Source organism: Camelus bactrianus, chromosome 12 (assembly GCF_048773025.1).
Source record: "Camelus bactrianus isolate YW-2024 breed Bactrian camel chromosome 12, ASM4877302v1, whole genome shotgun sequence".
NCBI lineage: Eukaryota > Metazoa > Chordata > Mammalia > Artiodactyla > Camelidae > Camelus > Camelus bactrianus.
In genome coordinates, this window is record NC_133550.1 from 67,624,711 (window position 1) to 67,652,579 (window position 27,869).

Genomic DNA, 27,869 nt, shown 5'->3' on the forward strand with positions numbered 1-27,869 from the left:
CCTGCACCCCAGTGTTCACAGCAGCACTATATGCAACAGCCAAGACACGGAAGCAACCTAAGTGTCCATCGACAGATGACTGGATAAAGAAGTTGTGGTGTGTATACAATGGAATACTACTCAGTGATAAAAAAGAAAAACAATGCCATTTGCAGCAACATGGATGGACCTGGAGATCATCATTCTAAGTGAAGTAAGTCAGAGAGAGGAAGAAAAATACCGTGTATCACTCATATATGGAATCTGGAAAAAAGGACACAAATGAACTTATTTACAAAACAGAAATGGACTCACAGAGAAAACAAACTTATGGTCACCAGGAGGGAAAGGAGGTGGGGAGGGATAAACTGGGAGTTTGGGATGAGCAGATACTAACTACTGTATATAAAACAGATAAACAACAAGGTCCTACTGTGCAGCACAGGGACTACATTCAATATCCTGTACTAGCCTATAATGAAAAGGAATATACGTATGTATGGATAACTGAATCACTAGCTGCATGCCAGAAACTTAAGACAACACTGTAAGTCAACTCTACTTCAAGTAAAAAAAAAGGTGAGACACCTAAAACATTGCACAAAGGTATAAAATGAACAAAAAAGCTACCTCCTTTCTCGTCAGCCTTATTCCCGAAGGTACCCACCGTGCAGCAGACTGTCTGTAAAAAGAGCTGTAGTGATGCCTCCTGTCACCCACTCACAAGGAATGATAACTCTCTGAGGTTTTAAGACACCGCACTTTGGATGGATCACGACCCAGCAAAGGTATCTGATACACGCTGTTGACGGATTTGTTTTCAGGGGAGGAGGGTGTCCTTCAGAAAAAGAAAATTGCGCATGCCAGCACATATCTGTGTATCTTCCAAAGTTCTTTTTTTTTTAATTTACTTATTTTGTTTAAATAGAGGTACCGAGGACTGAACCCATGCGAGGCACGCGCTCCACCACTGAGCTCTACCCTCCCCTTCTTCTGAAGTTCTTTTAATTAAGTTTTTTGAGTTAATTTTAGATGCACAGGCAATTGTGAAAAATAACAGATCCGGTGTGTCCTTTACCCAGTTCCCACCAGTAGCAAACATCCTGCAGAGTGGTGGCATAACACGACAGCCCAGATGTGGACCTGATACAGTCAGGGTACGGAATGTTCCAACACCCCTTGGACGGCAGGCACCTGCTGCCCGCTCACAGCCACACACACCCCCAATCCCAGGGGACCACTCATCTGTTCTCCAGTCCTGTCCCCGTACAACCTTACACAAGAGGACCCGCACACGACACAAGCTCGTGAGGCTGGCTTTATTTCGTACAGACGTCAGTAGTTCATGTCTTCTCGTTACTGAATAGTCTTCCGAGTTCCGTGGGGAGGGTGTGTCCAGTCTGCTGCGCCATCGCCCGCAGGGGGCTTCTGGGAGGTTTCCAGCTTGGGAACATTAGGGGGAAAGCTGCTGGGAACCTTTGTGAACAGGGGTCGTGTGGACATGAGCTGTATCTACATTCATGAGGGATGCTGGCCTAGAGCCTTCTTTCTGGGTGCTGTCTTCATCTGGTTTTGGCATTAGGGCAATACAACTCCATAAAGTCAACTGGGAAGTGTTCCTGCCTCTTCTGTTCCCAAAAGAGTCGGTATAGAGTTGCTGTAATTCTTTAAACATTTGGTAGGATTCTCCAGTAAAACCATCTGCGCCTGGAGATTTCACCTTGGGGAGTTTTTAAAATACAAATTCAATTTTTCTTAACAGTAACACAGTTATTCAAGTTGTTTATTTTGTACTGGTTGAGTGGTGGCAGCTTGTGTTTTCTGAGCACTTGAGAATTTATTCCTCATACCGGTAGTCTGCGTCTTCTCTGGTTTTTTGATTTGGGGGGTTTTGGTTTTGTTTTTCGGTCAGTCTTGCTAGAAGTCTGCCAGTGTTAATTGATCTTTCCAGAGCTCTTTGTTTTATTGAGTCTCTCTGTTTCCTGTTTTCAGTGTCACTGGATTCTGCTCTTATCTTTCTTCTTTCGTTCCGTCTACTTCCACCAAGACCAGCCCGAGTTCCCAGCGGGAAGAACTCATTTCGGAATGATCTACACAGACCCGTCTGTCAGGAGCAGTCACTCTTCCGCAAGTTGGGGGTGGAAATGTGCAAGACTGTCTTGCACAACAGTCTTGGGGGGAAAAAGCACACCTGCGACGAACCGCGACGAACTGATGACCACAAACCCTCTAAATCTGCCCCGAAAGTCCACAGGTGGGCGCAGGCGGAGGGGCTCCGTGTCCCATCCGTGCTTCACCAGTGCAAGGTGTCCATGCAAAGGGTCCACCTTTAACATACCTCCCCAGGCCAACGCCCAGCTCCGGCAGGCGCCCCAGCTTCCCTGAAGGTAAGTGAAGCCACCAGACCGTCCCACTTAAAATGTCACCAAGCAGGAAGAAACAGGGACCTGACTTTGCCTGCCTCTCTGCCTGCAGGGTCGACCCACAGGGACCCTCCCAAGAGGTGCTGTCCTCTGGTCTCTGGCTGGCTGGGGCCCGTGGGAGCCCAAGAGGAGAGCGGAGGGAGGGTGAGAAGCAGCGGGAGGGCTCTGCAGATGGTCACTTGTCTGCACAGGTGGCTTCTCTCCAAGACCCCTTCTGTCTGAGTTCCATTCTGCCCTCTCCCCTGGTTCCCCTGGGCCCGAGTGCTGTCATAGTTCCTCTGCAGCCCCTGGTCCTACACTGACCAGCATGGACGTCCCAAGCCCTTCCCCTCTTTGGTGATAAGCCCCCCGGGACCATCCCGGTGAGGTTTCCACCTGTCTCCTGGTGGGGAGAGGGTGCTTGACTGGTGAAACAGCCCACACAGGGTTCCGGGCCCTGGCAGACTTGGGGAGGGTCCAAGGGGCCCCAGACGTCTCGCACGCAGGACCCACTTAAGGACCAGCCACGACACGGATGACAAAACAGACGCCTGCCGAGTGACTGGCCCCTCGCAGACTGCCGGCAGAGCCGCCCTCCCCACCAGCCTCCCGCTGCATCCTGACTTGGGCCCCGCGGCCCTCCCGCCCCTCCAAACGTGTTCGCTACCTACCGGCTGAGCCCTGCCCAGCCCCCGGCGCAGGGAGAACAACTCTGTGTCTGGACAAGGGGGCCAGGGACACAAAGCTCCCAGGAGACAGATGTCCATAATCCCCGTGAGCCCTTCCCATTGTGTGACACACACGGAGGCCTCAGGAGAGCTGTGCAAACTGCTTGGTTTCCTCCATCAGACAGCCTCGGGCAAGAGAGGAAGCAGCTGAGCTGGCAGGAGAGGAAGGCCTAATCCCGCGCGGAGGGTCTGGCTCAGGTGCTGCCTGGAGCGGAGCGGTGGGGGGCAGGGGTGCTCGTCCTCTCCCGTGGGCCCCTCCTTCCCCCAGGGCCGTCCCAGGGCCCTGCAGTGGCGGGCTCACTCCTCAGTGCTCCCTGGAGGGTCTCTGTGAGCAGGCAGGGCCTTGAGAGACTCCCAGTGTGCAGAGCGGTGGTCAAGGAGGCTGCCCCAGGACCTGGGCAGGGCCGGCCGAGCTGTGACTGTTCCGTGACACGCTGTTGCTTCAGCCATCGGCGGGTGACTCTGAAACACGCTATGCGCAGGTGCCCTGGCGGGGCAGCCAAGGCTGATTCAGCCCCGAAGCCAAGCGTCTTCAGCCGGCCCTGGGAGATGCGTCTCCCACTCGAGCAGGAAGGAAAACGCACCCGGGCACGGCCTTTGATTCCCTGACACGGAGCATGGGCGCCCCCGGCCCATCCCGACTGGCTTGCATCCTGCCAGGCACTCAGCCCCCAGGAAGCACTTACCACCGGGGCCCACCGACCCCAGGAGGGGACCTGAGGCTGAGAGCTCAGAGGTGTGCGAAGGCCAGACTTCAGGGCACAGCGTCCCTGCCCCAGAGCAGCAGGCGGGCAAGAGCGTCCATGCTGACCCTCACTTTTCCTTCTTCCTACTCAAGAGCGTGTGCAATGTCCCAACAAAAGCCCGAATGTGTCTGAGCCAGAAAACCACTGACCCCTGTCCCCATCCTTGGACCAAGAGGGGCCAGCTCTGCTGACAGCTTGCGTCCTCGTCGGCCCTGCTCAGACTCGGGAAAGCCGCCCAGCAATGTGAACAGAGAAATCCGGGGCCTGCGCGCTGTCCTGACCGCTGGCTGGAGCAGGTTCGAGGCCTTGATTGATCTCAGATACAACAGACCCTGAGCTTAGAGGGACGGTGCCCGGGGCCATGGGGACACAGAGGTGCACAGAGCGCGGATCTGGCCTAGGGGCTCCTGACCCTGCAGGACGCTGGGTCCCAGCCTTCCCTCCTGTGCCCAGGAGACAGCTGCTGTCCCTCGCCTGCTCCGTCGTGAGAGAACGCTTTCAGGGGAGACCGTCCCCAGGGGAGAGAAGGGGCAGAAATGATCTGACCTAGAATGCAGGTTGTAGGGGGCAGAAGAACTCACTTGGGGGAGGCCCAGGGGCACCTCTGTTCTCCAGAGCAGCTGAGTCAGGTGGGAGAGGCCCACGGGTATCTACGGGGGAAAACGTGTCCTGTGGGCTAAGACGCTGGGAGGAAAACCCCATGCCGTGCCCATCCGCCCTCGAGGCCCCAGAAGTCAGCAGGAGGGGAGGCTCTGAGGGTGCGACCACACTGCAGCCTCACACAGCAGCCACGCGAGGCTGCTCCCAGGTGGCCAGCAGGTGGTGGGCGCACCTCTCACTGGCTAATAATCTTCCCAAACAGCCACAGGAGCATCGTGTCAGCAGAAGACTCTGGGGTTTGCGACAGGACAGCCGGGAAGTTGCAAGCGTGTCCCTGGAGGCGCACTGTCTCCCTCCAGCCCCCACTGCACCCCCCGCATCAAGCAGCCAAGTGCTGCTGAGATCACGCCCCAGGAGGGCAACAGGAGCAAGGGCGGCAGGGCTGCCGGGGGGCTGCGCCACCCAGGCCCCATCCCAGGCACCCGTGAACATCCTCTGCTTGGTCCTCCAAGTCCCGAGAAGAGCGCCGGGCCCCATGTCGCTTCAGATCTGCACCCTGACCCCACCAGAACCTTCCTTTGCCCTCATCACAAATATGGCGCAGAGTTCCACCCCCGACTCAGAACCTGCCTGGCTTCTGTCCTAGACGATTGGGGGGAAGCTCTCACCCACAGGCTGGGGACAAAAACCATGGTCATCATGCAGGGTGATCGCTGCTTGTGGCCTATTTAGGGTGACTGGGAAATGAGCCGTCCAGGGCAGGCCAGACGTAAAGGAGGCAGAGGGCTGGGTGGTGACAGACCAGGGGAAGGAGAGGGAGGGGAGGGGCCTGGATGACAGAGACCTCAGGCCCAAGGGCAGGAGGCCCTCGCTACCCACTGCTGTGTCAACACCCTGAAAGGCAGCAGACATGAAAGACACAAAGCACTCTTCCTCCGTGGGCGCATTTCTCACTGAGGGAGGACCCCTTACCTGCCAGCCAAGCCCAGGCTGGGCCCTGTGGCCTCAGGGGGGGGGGCGGGGGTGGGGTCTGTGGCCAAGTTCAGCAAGGGGGAGGCACCCGGGAGCTTCCCAGGAAGGTGAGTGGTTTGCTAAAACCACAGCAGTGGGAAACGGGGCATTTTGATGCAAAAACCACCAAGGAGTTTCCTTACAAGCCAATAAACAGCAAAATAAAAGGACACCCCTAAAACCCCCAGGCCGTCCCAGCATTTCCTTGGAGAGCCTCCTGACTCTCGGGTTTCATCCAGGTGAGAGCGAAGGAGAGGAGTTTGGCTTTGGAATTGGGTTTGAATGGCCTGGAATTTTAGCCTCCAGTAATGACTTGGCCGAGGCAGCTGTAATGAATAAACCCTTTCTGCCTCCTTCTCAGCGTAGGGTGGTCTCCGGGGTCCCTGTCTCCCCGCCCAGCGCTCCCTGGGGGAGCGCCCGCCCAATCGCAGGCCTCGGGCTTATTTACAGACCCTCAACAAATGCTCGTTTCCTAAATACCTTTTTCAACCAGCGTATTTATTTAAATTTCAGAGTATAAATGTCTTAAGACAGAAAAGCTGCCAGGCTCCCCCCACCGCCCCCCTAGGCTGGAGGAGGTGGGGTGGCGCCCGCCCTACCTTGTTGTAATACTGCACCTGCACGGAGTGCCACCGCCCATCGCTCACGCCCCCGGGAACCTGCGGGGACACCGTCGTCGTGGTCTCACCTGTGGGGCAGGGGGAGGTCCAGAGAGAAAAGACAGGTGAGCGGACCCCTAAGGCTAGAAGTCCTTCTGACAGTCTGGACAAACGTTCTTGCCAACAACCCAGAAACATTTTTCATGGCTTTGCAAATGTTGGTCATCTACAGAGGCAGCAGCATACTTCAACGATCCCTCAATTTTTGGAAATCTGAGCTGTGTTTCCAGCATTGTAAACAACGCCGCAGTGAACATCTCTGTGCATTCGGGATCTCTCCCACAGGATGATTCCCAGACATGGATCCAGGGATCAGCGGGTGAGCAGGCTCGAAGGCGCCGCACGGGGTGGGGTGGTTTTAACCGACAAGGTGCCCGTGACGTGCTCTGAGGGCCACTCTTTCCAGTGCAGGACGCTTTACCTGCCGAGAAGGTGAGCTGCACCTGCTCGTCCACGATCTCCAAGGCGATAAAGTCGTGCTTCTCGTTGAAGCGGCCATTGTAGAGCAGCAGGGCGTTCCTCTCCTGGGTGGCAAACCTGCGGGGCCAAGCAGAAGCACATCACACAGCGGATGACCCCAGGGTGGAAGGTCTGCAGGCAGCAGAAACCAGAGGCCGCCCAGAGCAGTTAGCCTGGCCGGGGTGGGCGAGGGCAGGGGCCACACTCAGCGAAGACTCTGGTCCCCAGGGCTCTTTTCATATGAGGGGTTGACAGCCCATAAAATCTGATCAACGATGGTCTTCTCTGGAAGGAACAAACCAGGTTCTAGGGGGGAATTTGGTGACCACGACCTGTATAAGGTGAAAAGGTTCCATCTACACAATGTTCTAGACAGATGACACGGCCACTATACCATCGGGAAATGTTTGGACCAAAAACACATGCAGTGCCCCTTCTGCGGATGTGCCCCAGGACACAGGGATGTGGGTGCTGATGACCCCCCAGGGCCAAGTCCCTTGTCTCCACCACCACACTCCGGCCACACTGAGTCCTTTTGCTCCCCAGTGCTACACTCTTCCCTGCCCCCGGGCCTTTGCACCTGTTGTTTCCCCACGTGGGGAACAATCTTCCCTGGCTCTGCAGCTCTCCTGTACACCACACCAACTGTGCTTTCCCCAGCTCATTTTATCTAAATGGTGCCCCCACCCCATCAACCCCTCATTTCATTTCTGAAAGTACACGCTTGTTTATTTGTTTACAAGAACGCGCGATCCTGCAAGGGGAGGGACTAGCATTCTCATTCATCACTGCATTCTGGAGACCAAAACAAGATCTGGTCCAGACAAGCGCCGAGTCAGCGGATGGACGCCCGCACGCACGCACGCACCGCCGGATGCGTGAAAACGAGCAGACTCGTCAAGCTTTAACCATTCAGACCACTTCCTGAGGACAAGAGGTAAACAGCCTCAGAAACCCTTCTCCCACCCCCGGGGTCCATCAGACCCAAGGGTCCCGGACACACCAAGTCGCCTCGACGCCTCCTCGACGCCCAGGTTACAGAGAACCGGGCAAACCTCCCGAGTGAACTGGGGACCGTTTCCTGAGTGAGTTGGATGTCTCCCTCGTCGGAGATTAAGTGGGGGAAATTCTTTCCTTTGATTCCAGGTTGGTTTATCCGTTTTCGTGCAGCAGGAGCCTGTCAGAAAGAGCCTCGGGCGCCTGACCTCAGCCTTCTCCCTGAGTTAGTTACTTAAAACTGACAGTTCCCGTCCAGACTCGACACCCACTGTTTAGAAGGTGGCAGAGAACACACCTGCACGGCAGAGTGGATGCTCTGGGTGTGGAATGAGCAGGTGGAAGGAGGAAGCAGAGGTAAGGCTGGGATACACACTTGCTTCCCGAGACTCCGGGGCACACCTGCTTCCCTTTGGTGGGTCTCGCTCTTGTGAGTTTCCCTTTGGACCGAGGTGGGAGCTGGTCCAGGGGGTCAGGGCTGAATGGTCCTCCGGCAGAAACCCCCACTGCTGGGGACCGAGAGCTAAAGAAGGGACCCAGGGCCACGGGGAGGGCCCGAACCTCGCAAGGGAAAAGAGGAAAGGCCAGAAATAGAAACCGAGGCCTGGCAAGGGGGCCCGGGAAGGAGCGAACAAAGGACGGGGGCGGGGAGGCAGGGGAGGAGAGGCTGCGGGAGCGCGGGGCCGGGAGCCCGGACCCTTGGCAAACAGAAACCAGAAAGAAGAGAAGCAGCTTGGAAAGAAACCGCCTGAAACAAAAGCCCCGGGCCGGTGCCCCAGCCCCCCTTTCCCACGGGGCGCCCCTCAGGAGGCGGGGGCCCGCTCCTCCTGGGCCCTGCTCCAAAGCCACCACAGCCCCAGCGTGTGACTGCTCTTCTGCCCAAGTTCTAGGGGGGCTTTTTAAGACTTGGCTGTTGGAGCAAAACCCTCCCGGTTTGGCGCCGGCCCTGACGTTTCAGCCGTCGTCAGGCGAACCGGAAGTCGCCCACAAACTGCTGTCAAATGTGACCATCTGAAATACCAGAAGTGAGGACACAGACACCACGTTGTGTGGACATTTACTTAGACAAGACTACTCTTTCGTTTTTTTCCTGAGTCTGGAGCCGACAGACACCCTGTGTTGGTTTCTGGCACGTCTGCCGGCCCCGTGTCATGGGCCTGCCCGCCTGTGGCACCAGGACTTCTGGTCACCTTTGAGGTCAGCCTCCTGCAGGCCACTCACTGTGCCGCACGTGACAGAGGGTGCCGACCACGCCCAGGGGGCCATGGCCACCTAGACACCAAAACCACATGCCAGCGACGTGCTTGCCTGAAGATGCAGGGCGCCTTTGACTTGGGGGGCAGGCACCCACAGAAGCCATGTGGGACAGAGTGGCCAAGGTCCCACAGAGGAGCCCTCAGTTTGGAGGCTGTGCCCATGCGGTGGCTTTCTGAGCACAGGGCCTGTGGGCGCAGGGCGGGGACCTAACATTCCAAGCAGGCAGGGGCTTGCTTGTGAACGGGAGGGTGACAGCAAGTGCCAACCCCCATGAGCCCCCACGACTGGCCTGGAGAGGGTCCCTCGTTAGCTGTTTTACAGAACACGGTGGAGCTGGAAACCGGGTACCAAAATGTGGACAATAACTTCAGAACGGTGGGGCTCCAAGTGGCCCAAACCTCAAAACTGGTTTTGGAATCGTAACACTGCCGCCTTGCAGCTGGGTCCAGGGGGCCGACTGGAGCCACGTCCCTCACCTCCTGTCTTGCTAGTTCCCGGGAAAGGGGGCAACGCTTGAAGATCAGGAGCAGATTGCAGATACTAACTGTACACAAAATAAGCAACAAGCTTCTACTGCACAGCACAGGGAACTACATTCAATATCTTGTAGTAACCTATAATGAAAAACATGAAAACGAACAGATGTATGTCTGTGTATGACTGAAACACTACGCTGTACACCAGAAATTGACACAACACTACAAACTGTATTTCAGAGCCAGGAGCAGGGCCCCCAGCACACACACGGGCTCCAGGGATCACAGCCCCCCTTGCTACTTTATCAAAGCTGGTCTCCAAGGGAAATTCAGGAAGAGGACAGAACCTGGGAAATGCCTGCAGATCAGGACAAGCAAGCCCTGGGCCAGGAGGCTTATAGGGGCGGGGGGAGGAGGTGACATTAAGAGCACGGGCTACTGGCAAACCCTGTGGGTCCCACTGACCAGCCTTGCCGCCTTGGGCAGGCTTCTCAGCCCTTCTGCCATAGGCTCCTCACTTGCAGGAAGGGGATGACAGTGGTACCCAGCTCCCAGGGTCCTTGTGAGAAGGAAACAAGCCTGACAGGTGAGCAAGGCCCAGCACAAAGCCCGAATGTTGCTGCAGTGTGGCACACGCTGAGGTCTGTGATGAGCTGGGCAGAGCCCAGAAGGTGTTTCACAGGGGACCAGTCTCCCTAAACAGAGCGTCCTCTGAGAGGACATTATCTGCGGCCAGTGCAGATGTCTGAGCCCAAGAGTTTACCGGGCGGCTGGAGCAGGGCCAGGTGGGCGGGGCAGCTGACACTCCATGCCACTCGCAATGCCCGGGATGGCCGCCCTCTGCAACTTAACCCCTCCCACCCCCCACCAGGCCAAAGAACCCTCCTCTGGGAGCACAGGAGGCCGCTGGCCGACGTCACGGGGCCACAGGCAGGGAGCAGTGGGCACTCATGTCTTGTCTGCAAGGAACAACCAGCTCGCTGACCTCTGGGAGCCTGGGTGTTGGGACACAGGATGAAAAGCCCCCGAGGAGCTTCAGACCAGCAGGTGGACAGGGACGGACAGAGCTGGGCCTCAGCACGCGCTCAGAAGCCCTGGGGCCCGAAGCCCGGAAACCCCGGCCACGGACCCCATGCAGTCACTGAAAGGTTCAAAAGGACACGCATCTGCTTTGGAGACTTTATCACAATCAAATGACCTGACAGCCAGGACAAAACCGAGGACCAGGAAATCTGGCATGCGTTCCCACCCCAACCCACGTGCTAGTGTGGGGGACAGGGCTCGGGTGAGATCCGAGCCACGATGCACAAAATGCCCATGCTACCCGAGTGCCCTCATCAGGACCCTTTCGGGGCAGTCGAGGTGGACGGCAGCCTGATCCTGCAAGCAGGGCTGTCAGAGGCTGCAGGCAGCAGACACGCAGGCTGTGACCAGACCATCCAGCCGGAGCTGGAAGGCCGGCATCGCCCAGCCTGGGTCAGCGGGGCTTCCCCAAGGAAGCAGGAGCAGGAGTCAGGCAGACCGGCAGCAGGGAGCAAGGAAATGGCCTTCGAGAGGCGGGGCAGGTCCAGAGAATCAAGAGGTGAGGGTGGCCAAATCACAGGGCGCAAGGTGCCAGAACCGGGGGTCACCAGGGGTCAGGACACAGGGAGTCCCCATGTGCCCTATTAAGAAGTTTGGGTTTCACCCCAGATGGCCGGCAGGCCTGGCAGGATGGTTGACAGGGAACCACCTGACTCAGGCTGAGAGCAGATGGCACCACTGCTGTCAGTACCAGGTGTCACCCAGGGGAGAGGACAGTGGCCCGGGAAGAAGAGAAGTAGCCAGACACGGGAGACCGGAGGTGGAGGGACCAGGACCTGACTGAGATGAGCGGGAGAGAGGGCAGGGGGCTGCCCGGGCATGCTCACGCCAGCACCGCACGGGGCCTGTCGACTGGACTGCACCCCTCACCTGCTCAGGGGCGGGCCTCCCAGGGGAGGGGCCTGCTCCACCCGGCCCTGAGGAGCCCTGTTCTCCAAGGGCCTCCTGAGGGAGCCTCTGGGTTCTGGGGGATGCAGAACGCAGCCTTCCCACCGGAGACTGTGCTCCCCTAATGGGCCCCCTACACAATGATCAAACATAAAAACACCCTATTCTCCGAAGTTAAACTTGATAGAAATCTTTACAATGGAAATGATAAGTTTTTAAAAGTTGAATTAAATCTAGATTCTCCTGGAGAAAAAGATGCAAAAATAGAAGAATGGCTGAGGCACAGTCCGCCTGCATCCTCAGGCGATGGACGAAGGACCCAGGCTAAAGGGCTCCGACAGCCGCCCGTGGTACCCAGCTAACAGGTGGTACGGCAGAAGGCTACACTGAGGCTGATTCCCAGGCCTGCTGGTCCCTTGCCCTCCACGCTGGCAGGTAAGCAGGACCAGAACAGCCCAGTGGCTTTATGGGCGTGCGCCCCACGTGGGCAAACAGAGCCCCATGTCTGGCTTAATGCTCTGCTATTGCCAACTGGAAATTCTTAACTTTTGAACAAGGGCCCCATCCTCAATTAGCATGGGGCCCTAAAATTAAGTAGCCGGTCCTGCAGCCGGCTCTGGCCAGGGCTACTCAGCTCCCGGACGGCCCAGCGGACGGGCTTTGCTGTTACCTGGAGGGACGGGGTGTGTGGGGACCACTCACGCGAGGGCGACGGTGAAGTGAAAGCGTTGTCTCAGGCCGCGGAAGGTGACGAAGGACTGTGGCGGGAAGCTCCTGGTGGTCACCTCGCAGTACGGCCTCTCGAACTCGCCGGGGGGGCACACGCAGTGGAAGCCGCCAATGAGCAGGTTCACGCAGGTGCCCCCGTTCTTGCACACGCCGTGGGCGCAGCGGCCGGAGCGCACGTTCACCTCACAGTGCTCGCCTGGGGGACGAGAGCGGGGCGGGGTTCACACAGCGGCCCCGGGATGGGGTAGCGGGGGAGGGGCACACCCACGCCGAGGCCACCAACACCACCGCAGAACCAGCAGCTCAACCCAAACCCGGGAGCACGTGGGGTCTCTGGGAACCACGCCGGAGTCGGCTGCAACCAGACGCGTGCTGTTCCCGCCAGAACAAGGGCACCCAGTGCCTGGTGGGCATCTGAGGCTGGCCGGGCAGCGGGGTCCCAGTAAGCGCCCCCAGGGGGTCCTCAGCCTAACGCATCAGGTGACTGAGTCACTCCAACCCTGTCCCTGTCCTGGGCCTGCCCAGCAGTCCCCCTACTCAAGGGGCAGAGGACGGTGCATCAGTGAACACTTCTCAGCATCCAACTCTGTTCTGAACACCCACTGGCTGAGCCCGGCTCTCTTTCGAAAGAATTACCTAGAAATACTGAGGACGAGAGGGCCCCGTGCCCCTCCCCACGCCCACATCCACGCCAGCGCGGCGCTGGGCGCCTCGGGCTGGGGCCAGCCCTGCTCAGGCCCAGGGCCTTCTGTGCCCCTGCCACGGGGTGGACATCTCTGAGCCCTCACAGGCCCACAGACCGACAGGAGCCTCTAACAACCAGAAAGTCCTCAGACCCCACTGTTACTGATTTTCAAATGAATGCTTTTAAAAATAAAGGTATTACATTCACATCCTAAAAAAAAATCACCCCACAAACAGTGTGGCATTAAAAATGTCTTCAGCTGTTTCTTGCAGAAAAAAACCAAGAGAACTGGATGCCCTGCCCGTGCCATCCGGCACGTCGGCTCAGTGCTGCACCTCGGAGACCCTCCCTGTCAGCCCTGGGAGCTCTTCCTCCTCTTCCCACGGCTGCACAGTACTCCTTGAGAGGACCCCAGGGGCTTCCTGTTCCCTCACTGATGGACGTGTCCGCTGCTTGCAGCTCGCTTTACTGCAGATAAGTTTCTGGTATACATCCTTGGCGGGCTTTAAGAATACCTCTCTCGAGAAAATTCCTACCAGCAATGAATCCAAGGCACACACAGCTTTGCATTTTGATAGCTGTTTCCAAACCGCCCTCCCCAGAAGGATGAAGAGACTCGCCCGTCCTCGCTGACAGGAAGCGTGATCAGTACAATTATGCGCACTCCTGACAAATGAATCTCAAAGGTGTTTTATTTGCGTTCATTTCTGATGAGGCCCGACACCTGTTTGAGTTTTATTGGCAACGGCCGCTTCCTCTCTCTGAACGGCCTGATCACTTTTTCTATCAGATGGTTGGTCTTGTCCTCTGTGTGTTATACACGCTCCCCGTAAATTAAGGAATTAACTGTTCTCTGCCATTTCTGGGATAACGCCCTCCTGGCTCCAGTTTAACTTTTGACTTATTTATGCATTTGCAGTCACATAAAAATGTTATGTCTGCATAGGGTCGTACTTAACAATTTCTCCGTTGCGAGGCTAGTGCTCTCGGGTTATTAAAAGGTTGGTATGAAGAGATAGGAAACTCAGAGCTCCGGAGACATCTAGCACCAGGACCCTCGGTGCACGGCGAGGTGTGCCTTCAAATGGCAGCGTCGTCCCCAAACCCAGAAGTCACTGGGATCCCCAGATGGGCTTCACCGGATGCCCTTTGGTGCCTTTTCAACATGGACCCATGTGGATACGTCACTGCTGCCTTGGTCTGCTCAAGCTGCCATAACAAAGTACCACGAGCTGGGGGTTGAAACAACAGAAGTGTGTCCCGCGGAGTTCAGGCCAGGTGCCAGCACAGCCGGGCCGGCGGAGGGCTCTCCTCGGCTTGCGGGCGGCCGCCTCACCGCGGCCCCCCACAGCGCTTCCTCGGAGTATATGCACAGAGAGACAGAGATCTCCGCTGTCTCTTCTCACGAGGACACTAATCCTCTTGGAGCAGGGCCCACACTCATCGTTTGTCTGAATTACTTCCCTCTGGGCCCCATCTCCAGACACAGATCCACTGGGGGTTAGGGCTGTCGCCTATGAATCTGGGGGACATGATTCAGACCACAGCCTGCATGTATGAGACAATTGGGAATTTGAGCAAACTGAACAGTGATATAAAAATTTAACATCAGTTTTTAAAAAGAAAACTTGGATGCTGCTGTCAGTGGGAGCTGTGGAGCACGACCCCCCAGGACCCAGGCTCTGGGGTGCTGGGTGACGACGGCTCACAGCTGACGCTCTGCATTCACACCCCCCCCAGAAATCCCACACCCAAAGCTACACACCCTTGCTGGGGCAGCCCACGGCCGGCGACGGGTCAGTATGGAGATGCAGAGACCGGGCCCTTCGGCCAGCGCAGCCCTCTCTGCGCGGCATCTCCAGGGCTGAGGCCTGGGGCAGCCGAGACCCTGCTGCCACCGCACCGGAGCCCAGCCCCTCCTCTGGGCAGCCCCGCGTGCCCCTGCGCTAGGACCCCGCCCAGGCGTGGCTCCTTGAGAAGGCAGATCTCCGGGCCTCAGACCCCGTGGGTTTCAGAGAGTGAAACAGTTGATGGGTGTAAGAAAACCCTTTCACTCATCCAAGGGAACGCTTCCAATGAGCTTGTTTTTAAGGTACAAGTGAAACTGATCCATAATTAGCATAACAATCATCAGAAACAAGCAAGGCTCCTGAAAAATCTGAGTCCCCTCTGCTTCCTCCCAGGCTGTGGCACCCGAGAGCGCACAGCCTGCTGAGCAAAGGGGACCTGGTCTGCGTCCCTCAAGCCCAGGGGAGGTGGGGGGAGACATGCAGTCGCTGACCTCCTGTTGAAATTCATCCCCATGCGGGGCACCAGGCCCATGACCCAGCGCGAGCCCACCCCCAGGGCCAGGCAGGCTCGGGTGGGCTCTCTGTGCTCCACGCCCCCACCAGGCAGGACCCAGAGGCAGAGGCCAGAAGGCCCAGCCAGGCCGGCCACCTGCTCTCCCCGGGCGGGCTGCCCCTGCAGACCTGTGAGCAGAGGCCTCACACCCTGCTCAGAAGTGGGGAAAGGACAGCTGCCCGCGGACCTCCGCGGACCCTCCTCTCCGCTCCACCATCGATGGAAACCGTCCCATCTCCTGGGCCCGCTCCTGGGTTCCCAGGGTGCCCCGCCGGCCACAGGACGCTGAGCTCCGCCACCCCGCCAGGCAGGCGGTGCGCACTAACACACAGGCAGGCACACATAACCTCACACACACGCATGGACACACATCTGTGCCCCCACACATCCAGTCACACTGCTGATACACTCACCCCCTTCTGTGTGTTCACACACACACCCTCAAACATACACGCTCACCCATGCTCACCCCCTCACACACTCTCACGCTAAGCTGTGCTCCTGGCCCTTCTCCAGGTGGGCAGCCTGCAGCCTTCTTAAATTCTGTGTGCTGATTTTAAAACGCTTAGCTTCAGGTGTATTTGTTCTTCATACACTTCAAATTCTCTCATCTCTACTTGGAAAACACATGTGACATCTGGGAGTGTTTGCTTTCCAAGTCCCAACTTGGCAGGTCGGGGGCCAAGCAGAGCGCATTCTGAAACAATAAAGCCACCGTGAGAGGACAGGGCGGGCCGTGCTCCCCAAACCGTGACGGCAAACAGAGGGAGGTCTGGCCCGGCCCTTCCCGCAGCGCTCCACCCCCAGGGTTCCAGAACCCTGCCGATCTGGGTCGGCCAGGTGGTCAACGTCCACCGGGCCGAAAGCGAAGCCGGGGCCCCCGCCGTGGCCACAGCCACTCCCGAGCTCTGCCTTCCCGTTGTCTGGACATCTGGACCCCCTCCACCTCGACCTAAGGGCTCCACGACGTCCTCTAGAGGGCCACCTGCTACCTCGGCCCAGACAGAGGAAGGCCCCGCACCCCGAGAGAGAGCGCTGCTTTCAGTTCCCGGAGGTCTGAATTTGGCTTTGCCGACAATACTTCTGCCCAAAGGCGGGTCCCAGTGGCCGCAGGGAAGCCTGGTTCCTCAGGCCGCCCCCGTGCGCAGGAGGGCGGCAGAGGGGGACTGAGCTGCCAGAGCCACGCTGCAGGTCAGCCAGCTGCCTTAACACACCGCTACCCAGTGGAAAGGGCCTGACGGTGCCCGGGCCCTTCTGTCCCTCTGCTCAAACCATCATGCAGTTTGAGGTCAGCTGCAAACACAGCTACCTCCATGAAATCGGTGTTGGCCTTAACTGTGAACGTTTTTTTTTTTTTTTTCCATTTCCAGCAAGTAGTTGGACTTGTGTCCTGGGGCTGCTGCGACGGGTACGACAAACCTGGTGGCTTCAAACGACCGAGAGGGTACTCTCACAGCCCTGGAGGCCCGAGGTCCAGAATCAAGGGGTCGCAGGGCCGTGCACCCTGCAGGCTCCAGCGAGGGCCCTCCTGCCTCTTCCAGCTCCTGGGGCGCCCTGCCTGGGCTGCGGCTGTTGTCCCTGCCTCTGTCGTCAGGCGAGCCTCCTCCCTGGGTCTGTCTCCCTCTCCTTTCTCTTACAAGGACACCAACCGCTGGATTTGGGGTGGACCTAAGTCAGACCTAAATCTGATCTAATTACATCTGGAAAGACCCTATTTCCAAAGGTTCTGGACATTCTGAGGTTCTGGACAGGAATTTGGAGGGGACACTACTCAAACACAGGAGAGGCCCTCTGTATTTGTCCTAAAAATTGTTTTTAATTGAAGTATAATCAGTTTACAATGTTATGTCAGTTTTCTGGTGTACAGCACAATGTCTCAGTCATCCACAGACATGTTTGTCCTAAAATGTTAACATTGTAAATTTTGGCCTCTGCAAACACAGTGCCCCAGGATGAAGCAGCTCTGACCCTGCGGGGCCAACTCCCCCGGCTTCCTAGTGACTCACCAGGTCTGGTTTCTCTGCCTTCGGGGGACACTCTTCCCCGGCCTTTTCTGCCTGACCAGTGAGGGGTAGGGCTCCAGGGTCAGGCCTGGGCCAGCTCCCCACCTCTACAGCCATGCCTCAGGCCTGCTTCCCTGGGCCCCACACCCAACGGTCCAAACACATCCCCCCTGGTTATCTCCTCCAAAATCCCAGGCCTCAAACCTGTCCCTCCCTCGCCAAGCCTGCTCTCTGGGCCCTCCCGTGGGGGAGGGTCCCACAGCTGTCCAGGGAGGCGGGCCAAGAGCCCAGGAGCCACCCCTCCCCTTCTCCCTCGTCCCCATCAATGCCACCTGCCAGAGTCCAAGTCACTAGCCTCCACCGCCATCTGCACCCCAGTCTACACCACCCCCTAAATCGGCACAACCACAGCCACCTTCTCCTCTTGGGCTCCTGAAGCCACATCAGCTGCTCACTTGCAAATCTTCTTGTTCTCCACAAAACACCCGGGAGAGCTTTCCAGAATGCTGACCTGGCCACGTGCGGCTTAGGACCAACCCCGCTGCTATGTGAAGACCCCATCTGCCGCAGGACCTGGCCCTCAGCCACGTGCCAGCTCGTGTGCACCACACCTCACACACCGGCCACATGGTCTCCCTGGTTGCAGGATGGCTGGGGGATTCACCAGGCCACCTACCCGGTAGGTACAGACTCATGCAAATCACCGCTAACAACAATGACCCAGTGGTGACCATCTTTCTCTAGGCCTGGCGTCCTCTCTCCTGGCCTCTGCAGGTGGCTTCCCTGTGCCTGGGTGTGATCCCATCTCGGGCACCTCCCCACCCCCTCAGGAGGCTTTACCCTCCCACCTGACCAGGTCCAGGGTGCCCGTGACAAACTCCGATGGGCCCAGAATCTCCCCTCTTGAGAGAACGCTCGTCCCAACTCCAGGGTGACACCCCCGTTCCTGCACATCGGTCTCCCCAGGCTCTGGGGCGGGGTCTGCCTGGGGGCCGAGTCTAAGAATATCCAGCACACAGAGGGTGTCTGACGCAGGCCCGGCATGCAGCAGGTACTCGACAAATGCTTGTGAGATGAAGTCATAAAATGCCAGGATTTCCCCAATTCCAAGCCAATGATTAATGCTGGTGCAAAATCATAAAACCTACATAATTCGTATGTTTGATTCAAACAGTGCTGGAAATATGTTGATGCAATGAATGAAGAATTAATTCTACAGTTAAACACACCTTTTTAAAAAAAATAAAATAAAAGGCAGTGAGAACTCGGAGCATGCAGGTTTCGGGTGACTTGCGTCGCCCTGGAAATGTTCTCATCTCCAGGTTCCGGGACCTTCGTTCAGGCCCCTGCGGCACCTTCGCAGGATGCTTTTCACGGCCAACACTCTAGCGAATTTGTTTAAACTGCACAGTAATCCACTTACGTTTTCCTCAACTGTACCTTCTACACCCAGCGTGCTGACAGGCCATGACAGCCAAGCATCGTGGGAGAGCCCCAGTACGTGGCGCTGGGCCACTTCCGTGGTGGACAGACCGCATCACGGCCAACTTGGCGTCACTGAACTCGGCGTAGAGATGTGAGATGATGGATTTTAATTCTTAAAATCACTTTACTTACATAAATAATTTGGATCAAATTTAGTGAGCCCTACATCTAACTTTTTAAACTGCAGTACAGTCGATTTACGATGTTGTGTTCATTTCCGCGTACGGCATCGTGGTCCAGTTACACACATGCATGTGCTGTTCAGTGCCACACAGTAGGACTTCGTTCTTTATCTATTTTACATAAGGTAGTTTCCGCAAATCCTAAATTCCTAATTTACCCCTCCCCACCCCCTTCCCCCCTGGTAACCGTATGTTTGTTTTCTATGCCTGTGATTCTGTTTCTGTTTTGTAAATAAGTTCCTCTGTGTCCTTTTTTTAGATTCCACATGTAAGTGGTATCGTAGGATATTTGTCTTTCCGTGTCTGATTTACACGTAGTATGGCCACCTCTAGGTCCATCCATGTTGCTGCAAGTGGCATTATTTCACTCCTTTGTATAGTTTTAATTTTGTATACAGTTCTTACAAGAAAGACCATTTTAATGAAATAAATGTTCTCAGATGTGCTCACCATCAAGATTGACTTTGATCTTTCCCTTTTGAGGGGTTTGCATTCAAAATACATTTGGGCTTCTCCTTACGTCCAAGCATCCTGCTTGGAGTCAGATGCTTGCTCTGAGTCATCCTAAACCCGGAGACAATCCCCACCCCTGTCCTACTGTGCACCCCCCATCACGACTGCCGGTCTCGTCCCTACACCGAAGATCAGGTTCACCCGAGCAAGCCAATAGCCTCGCTCCATAATGCATGAAGCACCACAACCCCTGCGGACGAGGCTCCCGGGGCCCAGCCTCCTGGTCACTGGCTGCAAACGCAGAGCCCCACGTGGGAAACCAGGAAAGGCCCCCATGCCCCGAAAAGTCATTCTTAACTGTAAAACAGGAGCTCCCAGGAGCCGAGGCCCCGTCAGCCCCACGGCCTCACCCATGCCCCCACCACTGCATGCCTGTCCCACCCAGGCTGGGGGTGGGAGTGAGGGGACACTGCCTGCCCAGGGGCCCCAGCCCGCAGGGCCGGAGCCACAGACCCTTGGTTGGGGGTAAGTCCCCCAGAAAAGCCCCGCAGCCTCCAAGGCTTACACAGGGCTTGTCTACAGGGCAGCTGTGCTGAGAGCACAGGACCTGGAGGATGGGGTGAGGCCCGCAGGGCCCCTCGCTGCCCGAACCCTCAGAGCCCTGGGTGTGGGAGCCCCGACACGCCCCCATCCTGCAGATGAGGACACTGAGGCCCAGCATAAGGTACAAGAATATCATTTTTTGTTTGTTTGAAAAAAAAGAGAGATTCCTTAAAGATAAGGGAAATGGAGGGAAAAAACAGTGCCTTGGTGGGGGAGACCCTGAGCTGCGCTGTCAAGGAGCGTCAGTGCAGCACGTGGAGAGGAGGGTGGGGACCGCTCAGCCCAGAAGAGGCCCCAGCAGAGGCGCAGGAAGTACCGAGACTCCACGGGCTGGGGCCGGATGAGGGTGACGGGCGTGCCCCTGGTCACGGCTGTGAACGAGGAAGGGGCAGCAAGCACCCCGGCCTCACTGAGTGCAGGACTGGCGGGGGAGCAGGGTGTGGCCCGGGGAAGGGAAGAGCCTGCGTGTGCATGCATGTGTGTGTGTGTGTGTGATGTGTGCCCGTGGTATACGTGTGGTGTTGCAGTGCGTGTGTGTGATGTGTGTGTGCATGGTGTGCGATGTGTGCATGTGGTATACGTGTGTTGTATGTGGTATATGTGTGGTGTGTGTGACAATTGCAGCAAGTCTGGGAGAGGATGGGCAGGGCGGGGGAACCCGGTTCCTGCCCAGAGGAGCTCCAGAACCAGGACGAGAGAGACAGGAGCTGGGGACCAGCGGGCCAAGCCCCCAGCCCTGGAAGAGGGCAGGGATGGGCCCCAGGAAGGGAAGGGCACGTAGAGGTTTGACGACTTCAGTTTCTCAATAAATAAAGAGACAACTAACTGCCTTCTGGTCCTAAGAAATAGCTCAGGGCTTTGAACTTGAAAAACTAGAATCTCCAGTGGCTGCCATCCACCAGTGAGACTCGTTTCAGTGGCAGAAGGAGCGTGAGATGAGACAAAGGATGGGTCTCTGCAAAGATTAAACACTGAGAAAATCGGTCCATCCGCCCTTCCATCTGCAGGGCCTCAGCATCCCCTCCCACCAACCCCACAGCCCGAGGAGGCTGGGGTCCAGGGGCGATGAGCTAGTCCCCTGAAGCCCTGAGCTGTGCACCTGGCAGGTGGGGCTGTGACTCTGATCCCCTGCCGTTAACTGGCTTCTTGAGACGAGGCCTCGTCTGCCCACCCCTCGCCCCCTCCACAAGGGGTTAAGCCTCCTCCTCAAGGGGTTAAGGCTGCCACCAAAGGCCTCTGAGAGGCCAGACACCTGCCCCTCCAACCCCCCCACCAGGGGAAGGGAAGCCGGAAGCCCAGACCCCCGCAGGCTTGTCCTGGGCTGGGCCTTCAGGGTGAATTCATTACTGCCATTGAAGCAAACTCCCAGAACACCGGACACACCCGTTTTTTAAATATAAATTTAAAATGCATTCCAGCAGCAAAAAAAAAACCTATTCCTGCTTATCCAGGGCTCCTGGCTGTTAAGACCAGAGTCACCCACACACCTGAGGGGTTGAAACCCGGCTAACCTGAATAATCAGTGTGCTTTCTAAACTCCTGATGCAGGCATACGGCCCGGCCCAGCCCAGTCCAGCCCGGGGCCACACATGGGGGCCCCTCTTTTCAGAAAAGGGGTGCTTTTCCCACCCACCCTCCCTTCCTGCCTATTATGGGGGTGGGGGACAGAAAAAAACTAACCATTTAGTCAGCTAAATGACGGTCCCTAAAAGACACATCCGCCTCTAATTCCCGGAGCCTGGGACTGCCGCCTCCCACGGCGACCGGTGTGCCTGCATGAAGGAGCCTGAGACCAGAGACAATCCTCATCATCCGGGCGGGCCCTCCGCGACCGAGTGAATCCTTATGAAAGAGCGGCGGCTGGAGTTTAGAAACCACTCGAGGACGGGGACAGAGACGACGCGGTCATGAGCCCAGGGGGCCCAAGGCCACCACGGCTGGGAGACCCCCCAGGTCCCCCCGAGCCTCCAGAGGAAGCGTGACCAGGCCAACACCTTGATCTCAGGACTCTGGCCTCCGAAACTGTGACAGCGTGACTCCCAGTCTGCGGTCTCCTGTGACGGGAAACCACTGCGAACCCCAAGCACACCACAGAAACCGGGCAGACTCAGCAGCAACCACTTCCTGGGGACGGTCCCCGGAGAGCGGCGCCCCGGCCCCTCTCAGGGTCTCCCGGGCCTCAGCGGACCTGGGGCCCCTGAAGAGAAAGCACCCTCTGTCCCCTAGCCCTTCGTGGTGCCCCGGGGGCAGAGGCTGAGGACCAGGGGCACCACGTGAACACGTGCACGTGGACACCCAAGTCCTGGCTGCCAAAGCCGGTGGGGGCCCCGCAGAGGGCCCGACACCTGCACGCGGGCTGCCGGGGGCACAGTGCACCTGGTGACCGGTGGTGGGGGCAACTCAGCTGGCCCAGAACCCCATCTTGGCCCCTCAACAAGGTGCTTCCAAGCCCCCGGAAGTGAAGGCAGGGCGCTTCCGAGCCAGGGACGTAGCAGCTCAGGAGGTGTCCGGGATGAAGGATGAGGCAGAGTCCGGCGGAGGGTCCAGTCCCGGGCAACCTGGGACACAGCCAACGACCCCGGGGCCTGGTGGGAGGCAGGTTCCCGCTGCCCTGGGGCCCGACATGGGGCTGTCCAGGCCTCCCCTTGTGCCCTGCTGGGCCTGTCGGTGCCTCTCTCCAGAGACCATGATGGGGTACGGTACACAGGCTGGAAACTGCCTCCTCCAGGGAGGTCCCGGCTTTGGAAGGGGTCACCCCAGAGCCCCTAGGATGGCCAGCCTTTCAGCCGGGGCATCTGTCCTATAACGTCCCAAGAACCAGCTCCAGGAGGACGTCTCAGACACAAGACTGATTTAGCTCTAGGACATGGGGACATCTGAGGGTGGGAGCCCAGGAGGGCCAGGGAAGGTCTCCTAGAAAAGGCGAGCTTGTGGGGGTGCGCAGGTAGGGTGGGAGACGCCCCGCGCCCCGGGGGAGAGGGAGGCACAGGGCCTGGCCCCAGGCGAGCGCCCCTGGGTGGTGGGGAGAAGCCTGGAGGCCGGGCTGAGGGTCTGGGCAGGTGCCCGCTGACCACAGGGAAGAACCCGTCGGTGGAAAGCAGACCTGCAGCTGCGCGCGGCGAGGCCGGAAAGGGGTGTTCCCGGCGCTTCAGCAGTTTGAAGGGAAACCTTGCCAACTCTCAAATAGCGACGTGTCCAAACGCAGCCGGAATGCTAACTAAAGCCTTGATCATCCATGCAAAACAGCAGCTGAGCCCCCGACGGTTCAAATTCCCCTACCCCGCATCCCATGGTGCTGGGAGGAGGGACAGTTCCTTGGGACAGATCAGTGTCCAGAAGGAAGAACCCATGTTCTTCTTCCCCCGTGTGGGTCAGAACAGCTTCTGGATCCTTCTGCAGAAGCGGCTGCTCTCCAAACGCACAGCACTGGGTACGCATGCCTGTGGGGTGGGGGGAGGGGGCGACAAGGGCTGACCCAGGAGCCTCGTCTCCCCTCAGACAGCGGGTGTGACATCCCAGGGGGGTTCTGACAGCATGGGGCATGTCCCCTGGCTGCTTCACTGGCTGTGGTCACACATGTCAGGGTGCACCTGCCCCCGCCGACTCATGCCCCGTGCCCAGCTCATCCAGACCACGAGGAGCTGGCTGGGTGGACGTGGGGAACGCCTGTGCTCCAAAGGGAAGACAAACCTCAGGAGCCTGTCTCCTGCCCAGGACTGTCCTCTGGCCCAGCAGATGCCTGACAAGCAGGCTGACAGGAAGTGGCCGCTGTCACCCACCGCCAGAGGCCCTGAGGCAGGTGGCACTGGGTCCCCCAGCACCGTATGCGTAAGTCTGAACCCATGGTACATGTGAATTGGTCTTACTTAGAAATAGGGTCTTGCCGATGTGATCAGGTTAAAATAAGATTACACTGGATGAAGGCAGGGCCTGTCCTTAGAAAACGAGGGAAATTTGGAAGCAGAGACAGAATGCACCCAGGGAGGAGGCCACCTGAGGACAGAGGCACAGACTGAAGAGTCGCAGTGACAAGCCAAGGCTCACTTGGGACGCACACGTTCAGAAGCTTCGAAGCGGTGGGAAGGACTCTCCCCTCGAGTGCAGGGAGCAAGTCCCCGCCGACACCTCGGTTCTGGACTTCTGGCCTCCACACTGGGAGGGGGTAAACTCCTGCTGTTTTAAGCCACCCAGCAAGTGGTCCGTGGTGACAGTAGCCCCAGGCAGGTAACAGAAGCCCTGGGACTGTCCTCTTCCCCGTCGGGCTGTCGTGTGCACCCTGACCAGGCCAGGAGGACGCCGACGGTGCTCATTAAAAGCCCCAGCTTTGGGGGAAAGAATTCCAAGGAAGAGAACGGGAGACACCTGGCTACGTGCTTCCACACCCAATCTCTCTGTGCAGGTTTTTAATGGAAAACAAAGTCCCCCAGAAGCGCGCTAATGCCCCGGCTTTCCCATAATGTACCGGAGAAGGGCCCCATATCCCAGACCTGGAAGCTGTAGAAAGGGCCAGACGTCAAAGCCTGGAGAGGTGCTAACGAGAAGGAACCTGGCGCAATCCTGAGAGTCTGAAAGGCACTTTTTCCTAAGAAAGGCTCCTGCTTCTGCTTTACCTGAGGCTGTAATTACAGGCTCAGTAATGGGTTTCATTTTGAATGATAATTAACTCTCTGGCTTAAGGACTAAATTCAACTTGACTACGGACTCTTCCAAGTGGAGTTTTAACCCAGTGAATTGCAGGAAGGGGGCCAAACTCGTCTCTGCTGTGTTATGTGAACGTCATCCCATGGGATGACGGCCCAGCCCAGATGCACGGGGCACCGCCAGTCTCACACGGGAGTGCGGGGTCCGAGCTGCACCCGGGGACGGGACTGCCACGCCCCTGGTGAGAGAGTTCAGGATCAAACTCAGAGCTGGAGGAACGCTCACCGGGTACTGAGTCAGAGACGTGCCACAATGGATGGAAAGTTTTTCCCCGTGAACAGAAAAGATGACTCGATTTTTATATTAAAAGTTTCTCTCACCTTGAACCTACACAAAGCATCCTGGCCCTGGGAAGTCACCACAGGGGACAGTCAGGGCCCCCAGTCCTGAGAGGTCACCACGAAGGACAGTCAGGGTCCCAGAAGGCCCTCTCACAGGACACCTGGGACGTCCTGCTCTGGGGTAGTTAGCACCAAGCTCAAACCCAGCATCACTGAGACTCTTCAAAGCAGCCCCTGACCCACTGATCCCCAAACCAGACTAAATCCTGCTGAGGCGCCCCCTGACGAAACAGGCCAGCAGCACAGACGTGCAGAGCCCAGGGGCAGCCGTGTCCTTCACGCACAGAGGCAGGCCCACTCGCTGGTATGCACCAGAACACCCTCTGAACCCAGACAAGCAGCCTGGGCTCTAAGAAGGGAGGCTCAAGAATAAACAGGCCTCTCCCTTCCATCCCCTCACCCCTCAAAGTGCAGAACGCCCCAAAGTCCAGGAGAGCCCTCCCTCCCCAGTGATGCCAAAGCTGCCGCCTCCGCAGGCATGGGCCAGGGCCGACATCGATCTGGGGCGACTGACCATGTGCCCACAGCTCTCCACACCGTGAAGACGCACGTGTGGGAGGAAGGGGAGGAGCTTCCCAGGCAGCTGCGGGCCTGGGGACGCGAAAGCACCTGCTGTGACCCACATGGCCGGTGTGCAGAGCCGCAGGACAGGAAGGGACGGAGCAGTCGGAGGGGGAGCCCTGTCCCCTCCAGCTCAGTCACAGGAGCAGCGAAGGCTCTGCTCTGCGCGCAACACAGAACCGCGGACCCCGAGGAGGAGCAGACCTGTTCACCCCGACCCTGTCATCCTGCATGGTACTTAGTATGCGCCTACTGGATGCCTGGTGCTGTGCTGATGCAAGAAGATGCTGGATGCAGAGGGGAGGGAGCAGACAGCAACGCGGTGTGCAGGGTGACAGGGTGAACGTGGGGTGTGGGGTGCATCTACCGTGAGCCCCGAGTGGGCTGAAAGGAGGGGCCAGGGCAGGGAGGCAGGGTCACGGTATCCAGAATCGGTGCTCAGGAGGGAGGCCCCCGGGTCCCCGACCCAGCTCTGCACCTCGATGTCCCTGAACCGGGGGAGAGCTGTCCCCGCCTCACAGGGTTGTGGCGGGCACGGGGAAAGGGCCTGGGCAGAGCCTGGTGGACGTGTGCCCCCACGTCAGGAGCAGTGATGATTCGACTTTTTAACCTGGGAGACCAAGCAGCAGACGCAACAGGACCAGGACCCAGAAGCGCATCCTGAGGCTCGCCCGGGGTTTAACCAGCCTCGTCTCTTCCCGGAAAAGAAGAGTTTCTGCCAAGCCCTCAGGTAACAGGGTGGCCACGGAGCGAAACCCTCTCCCGGGCCACTGCTCACTGACACTGCTTTTTATCACTCAGCACGCTGCCCTGGGAACCCTGAGCGCCCTGCACACGGCAGGCGACTTTAATAGGTGCTGTGAAGTCCATGAAACAAGAGAAAGGACCTGGTAAACAGGTGACCTGCGTCGTTCCACCCTGAAGGAGTCCACGGGCGACAAGCCTGAGCTCAGGAGCCAGAACCCTGGGTTCCAATCCTGACTCACCCTTTGTCCGAGTCTGCGGAAGGGCGTTTCTGCCTCCACCGGCAACTCATTCCCGGTGGAGACCGTTCTCTGTGGGGACCCCCTGTGCCCGGAGGGCAGTGAGCAGCAGCCCTGGCCCCCGGCCACCAGCGGCCCGCCCCCCACTGTGACCACCGAACACGTCGTTGGATTTCATGAGACGTGCCCCCAGGGGCAGAGCCATACCCCGTCAAGAGCCTCTGGGCTAGAAACTCTGATGTGCTGTGCCACAGTCTCCACCAGAGCTGCAGGGAGGACTGGGGTAACGTGTGCAGAACCACATGGAACGGTGAGCACCTAATGGGCCCGGTAAGTGCCATCCCCAGGTCACTGTCGTCCTGAGGGTCACAGAAATAAGAGAATCACACCCAAAATGAGAGCAGAGCAGCCAACACAGAAACACAGCGCCGGGGGAGTTTCCGGTGAGATGGGCGATCACTGCCCGAGGAAGTCGGGAACCTTCCAGAAACTTCCCAGAGCAGGGGCAGCACTGGGCTGGACCCTGAGGGAGGGAACTGCAGAGGGATGGCAGGTGCAGCGGGGAGGAGATGGGGAAGACGTGCTGCGTCCTTGGGGAGTTTAATTCAAACCAAAACCATATTTACAGACCGGAAGACTGAGGGGCCGGAAGCAAGGAAAATGGCATAAGTGCTTGTCACACACGACAGTCACTGAGGAACGTCTGCTGAGCTAAGAAACGTCCCCGTGGTGTTTCTGCCTCCCGTCCTTCTGTCCCTGTTCCTTCAGAGTGGGGTCACCTGCAGATCCCCACCACCGCTCCCTGCAGAGCACCGACACAGGGTGAGAAGGGGACACGCCGGCTCCCTGCAAGGACGGGGGTCCCGGTCCCCTGGGACTGCAGGAGCACTTCTCCAGCACCCAATCCAGCAGCATTTCCTGGAATGAACTGAGACTTTCCTTCTCCCAGCTCGTCTCCGTGCGGCTACACAGGAAGCTAGGGTCCTCCGGCAGCCTTGGGCCGCCTCCAGCTTCCCGCCCGCCAGCCCGCGCTCGGCTTACCGGGGAGCAAGTAACAGAACCGCGGCGACGACAGCGCAGCTGTCACCGCGAGTAAGTAGGTCCATTACCTCCTCCGAGAGCCTGGCTTCAAAGGAAGAAAGGAGAAAGGGAGGAAGGGGACCCAGCAGGATTCATCAGTCTGAGCCAGCCTTATCTCGGAGGGAAATACATAGGGTAATTTAGTCCCAACGACATTCAAATTAGTCCCCTGCCCAGCGAGACATTTCAGGTGATGACACCCTGGGCCACTCCTGGGCATAACTTCGCTAGAAATGACTCTTGTGGATTAAAACGAAATTTGAGAACTCGGAAGTCCTTTCCAGCCCACGGGCAGGAGAGGATCCGGGGGTCCACGGGTCCCAACTGGCCCTCTGCTTACCCTGTCCAGACGTGGCCCCCGGCTCACGCCCAGCACTTCCGGAACCCGGGCCATTCCAGCCACAAGGCAAGGCTGGGCTCTGTGGTATACACCTCC

The 27,869-nt window shown here is 57.9% G+C and overlaps 1 protein-coding gene across 2 annotated transcripts in view; it reads right to left on the bottom strand.

Moving 5' to 3' along the window:
* CELSR1 (cadherin EGF LAG seven-pass G-type receptor 1) overlaps positions 1–27,869 on the bottom strand; it is a 134,547-nt gene that overhangs the window by 54,344 nt on the left and 52,334 nt on the right. For both annotated transcript variants that reach the window (XM_074375748.1, XM_074375747.1), the window contains 3 exons: positions 11,987–12,209; positions 6,547–6,662; positions 6,066–6,154 (listed from right to left, as the gene is read on the bottom strand). In XM_074375748.1, coding sequence (XP_074231849.1) covers positions 6,066–6,154; positions 6,547–6,662; positions 11,987–12,209 — 428 coding nt within the window. The remainder of the gene's footprint in view (positions 1–6,065; positions 6,155–6,546; positions 6,663–11,986; positions 12,210–27,869) is intronic.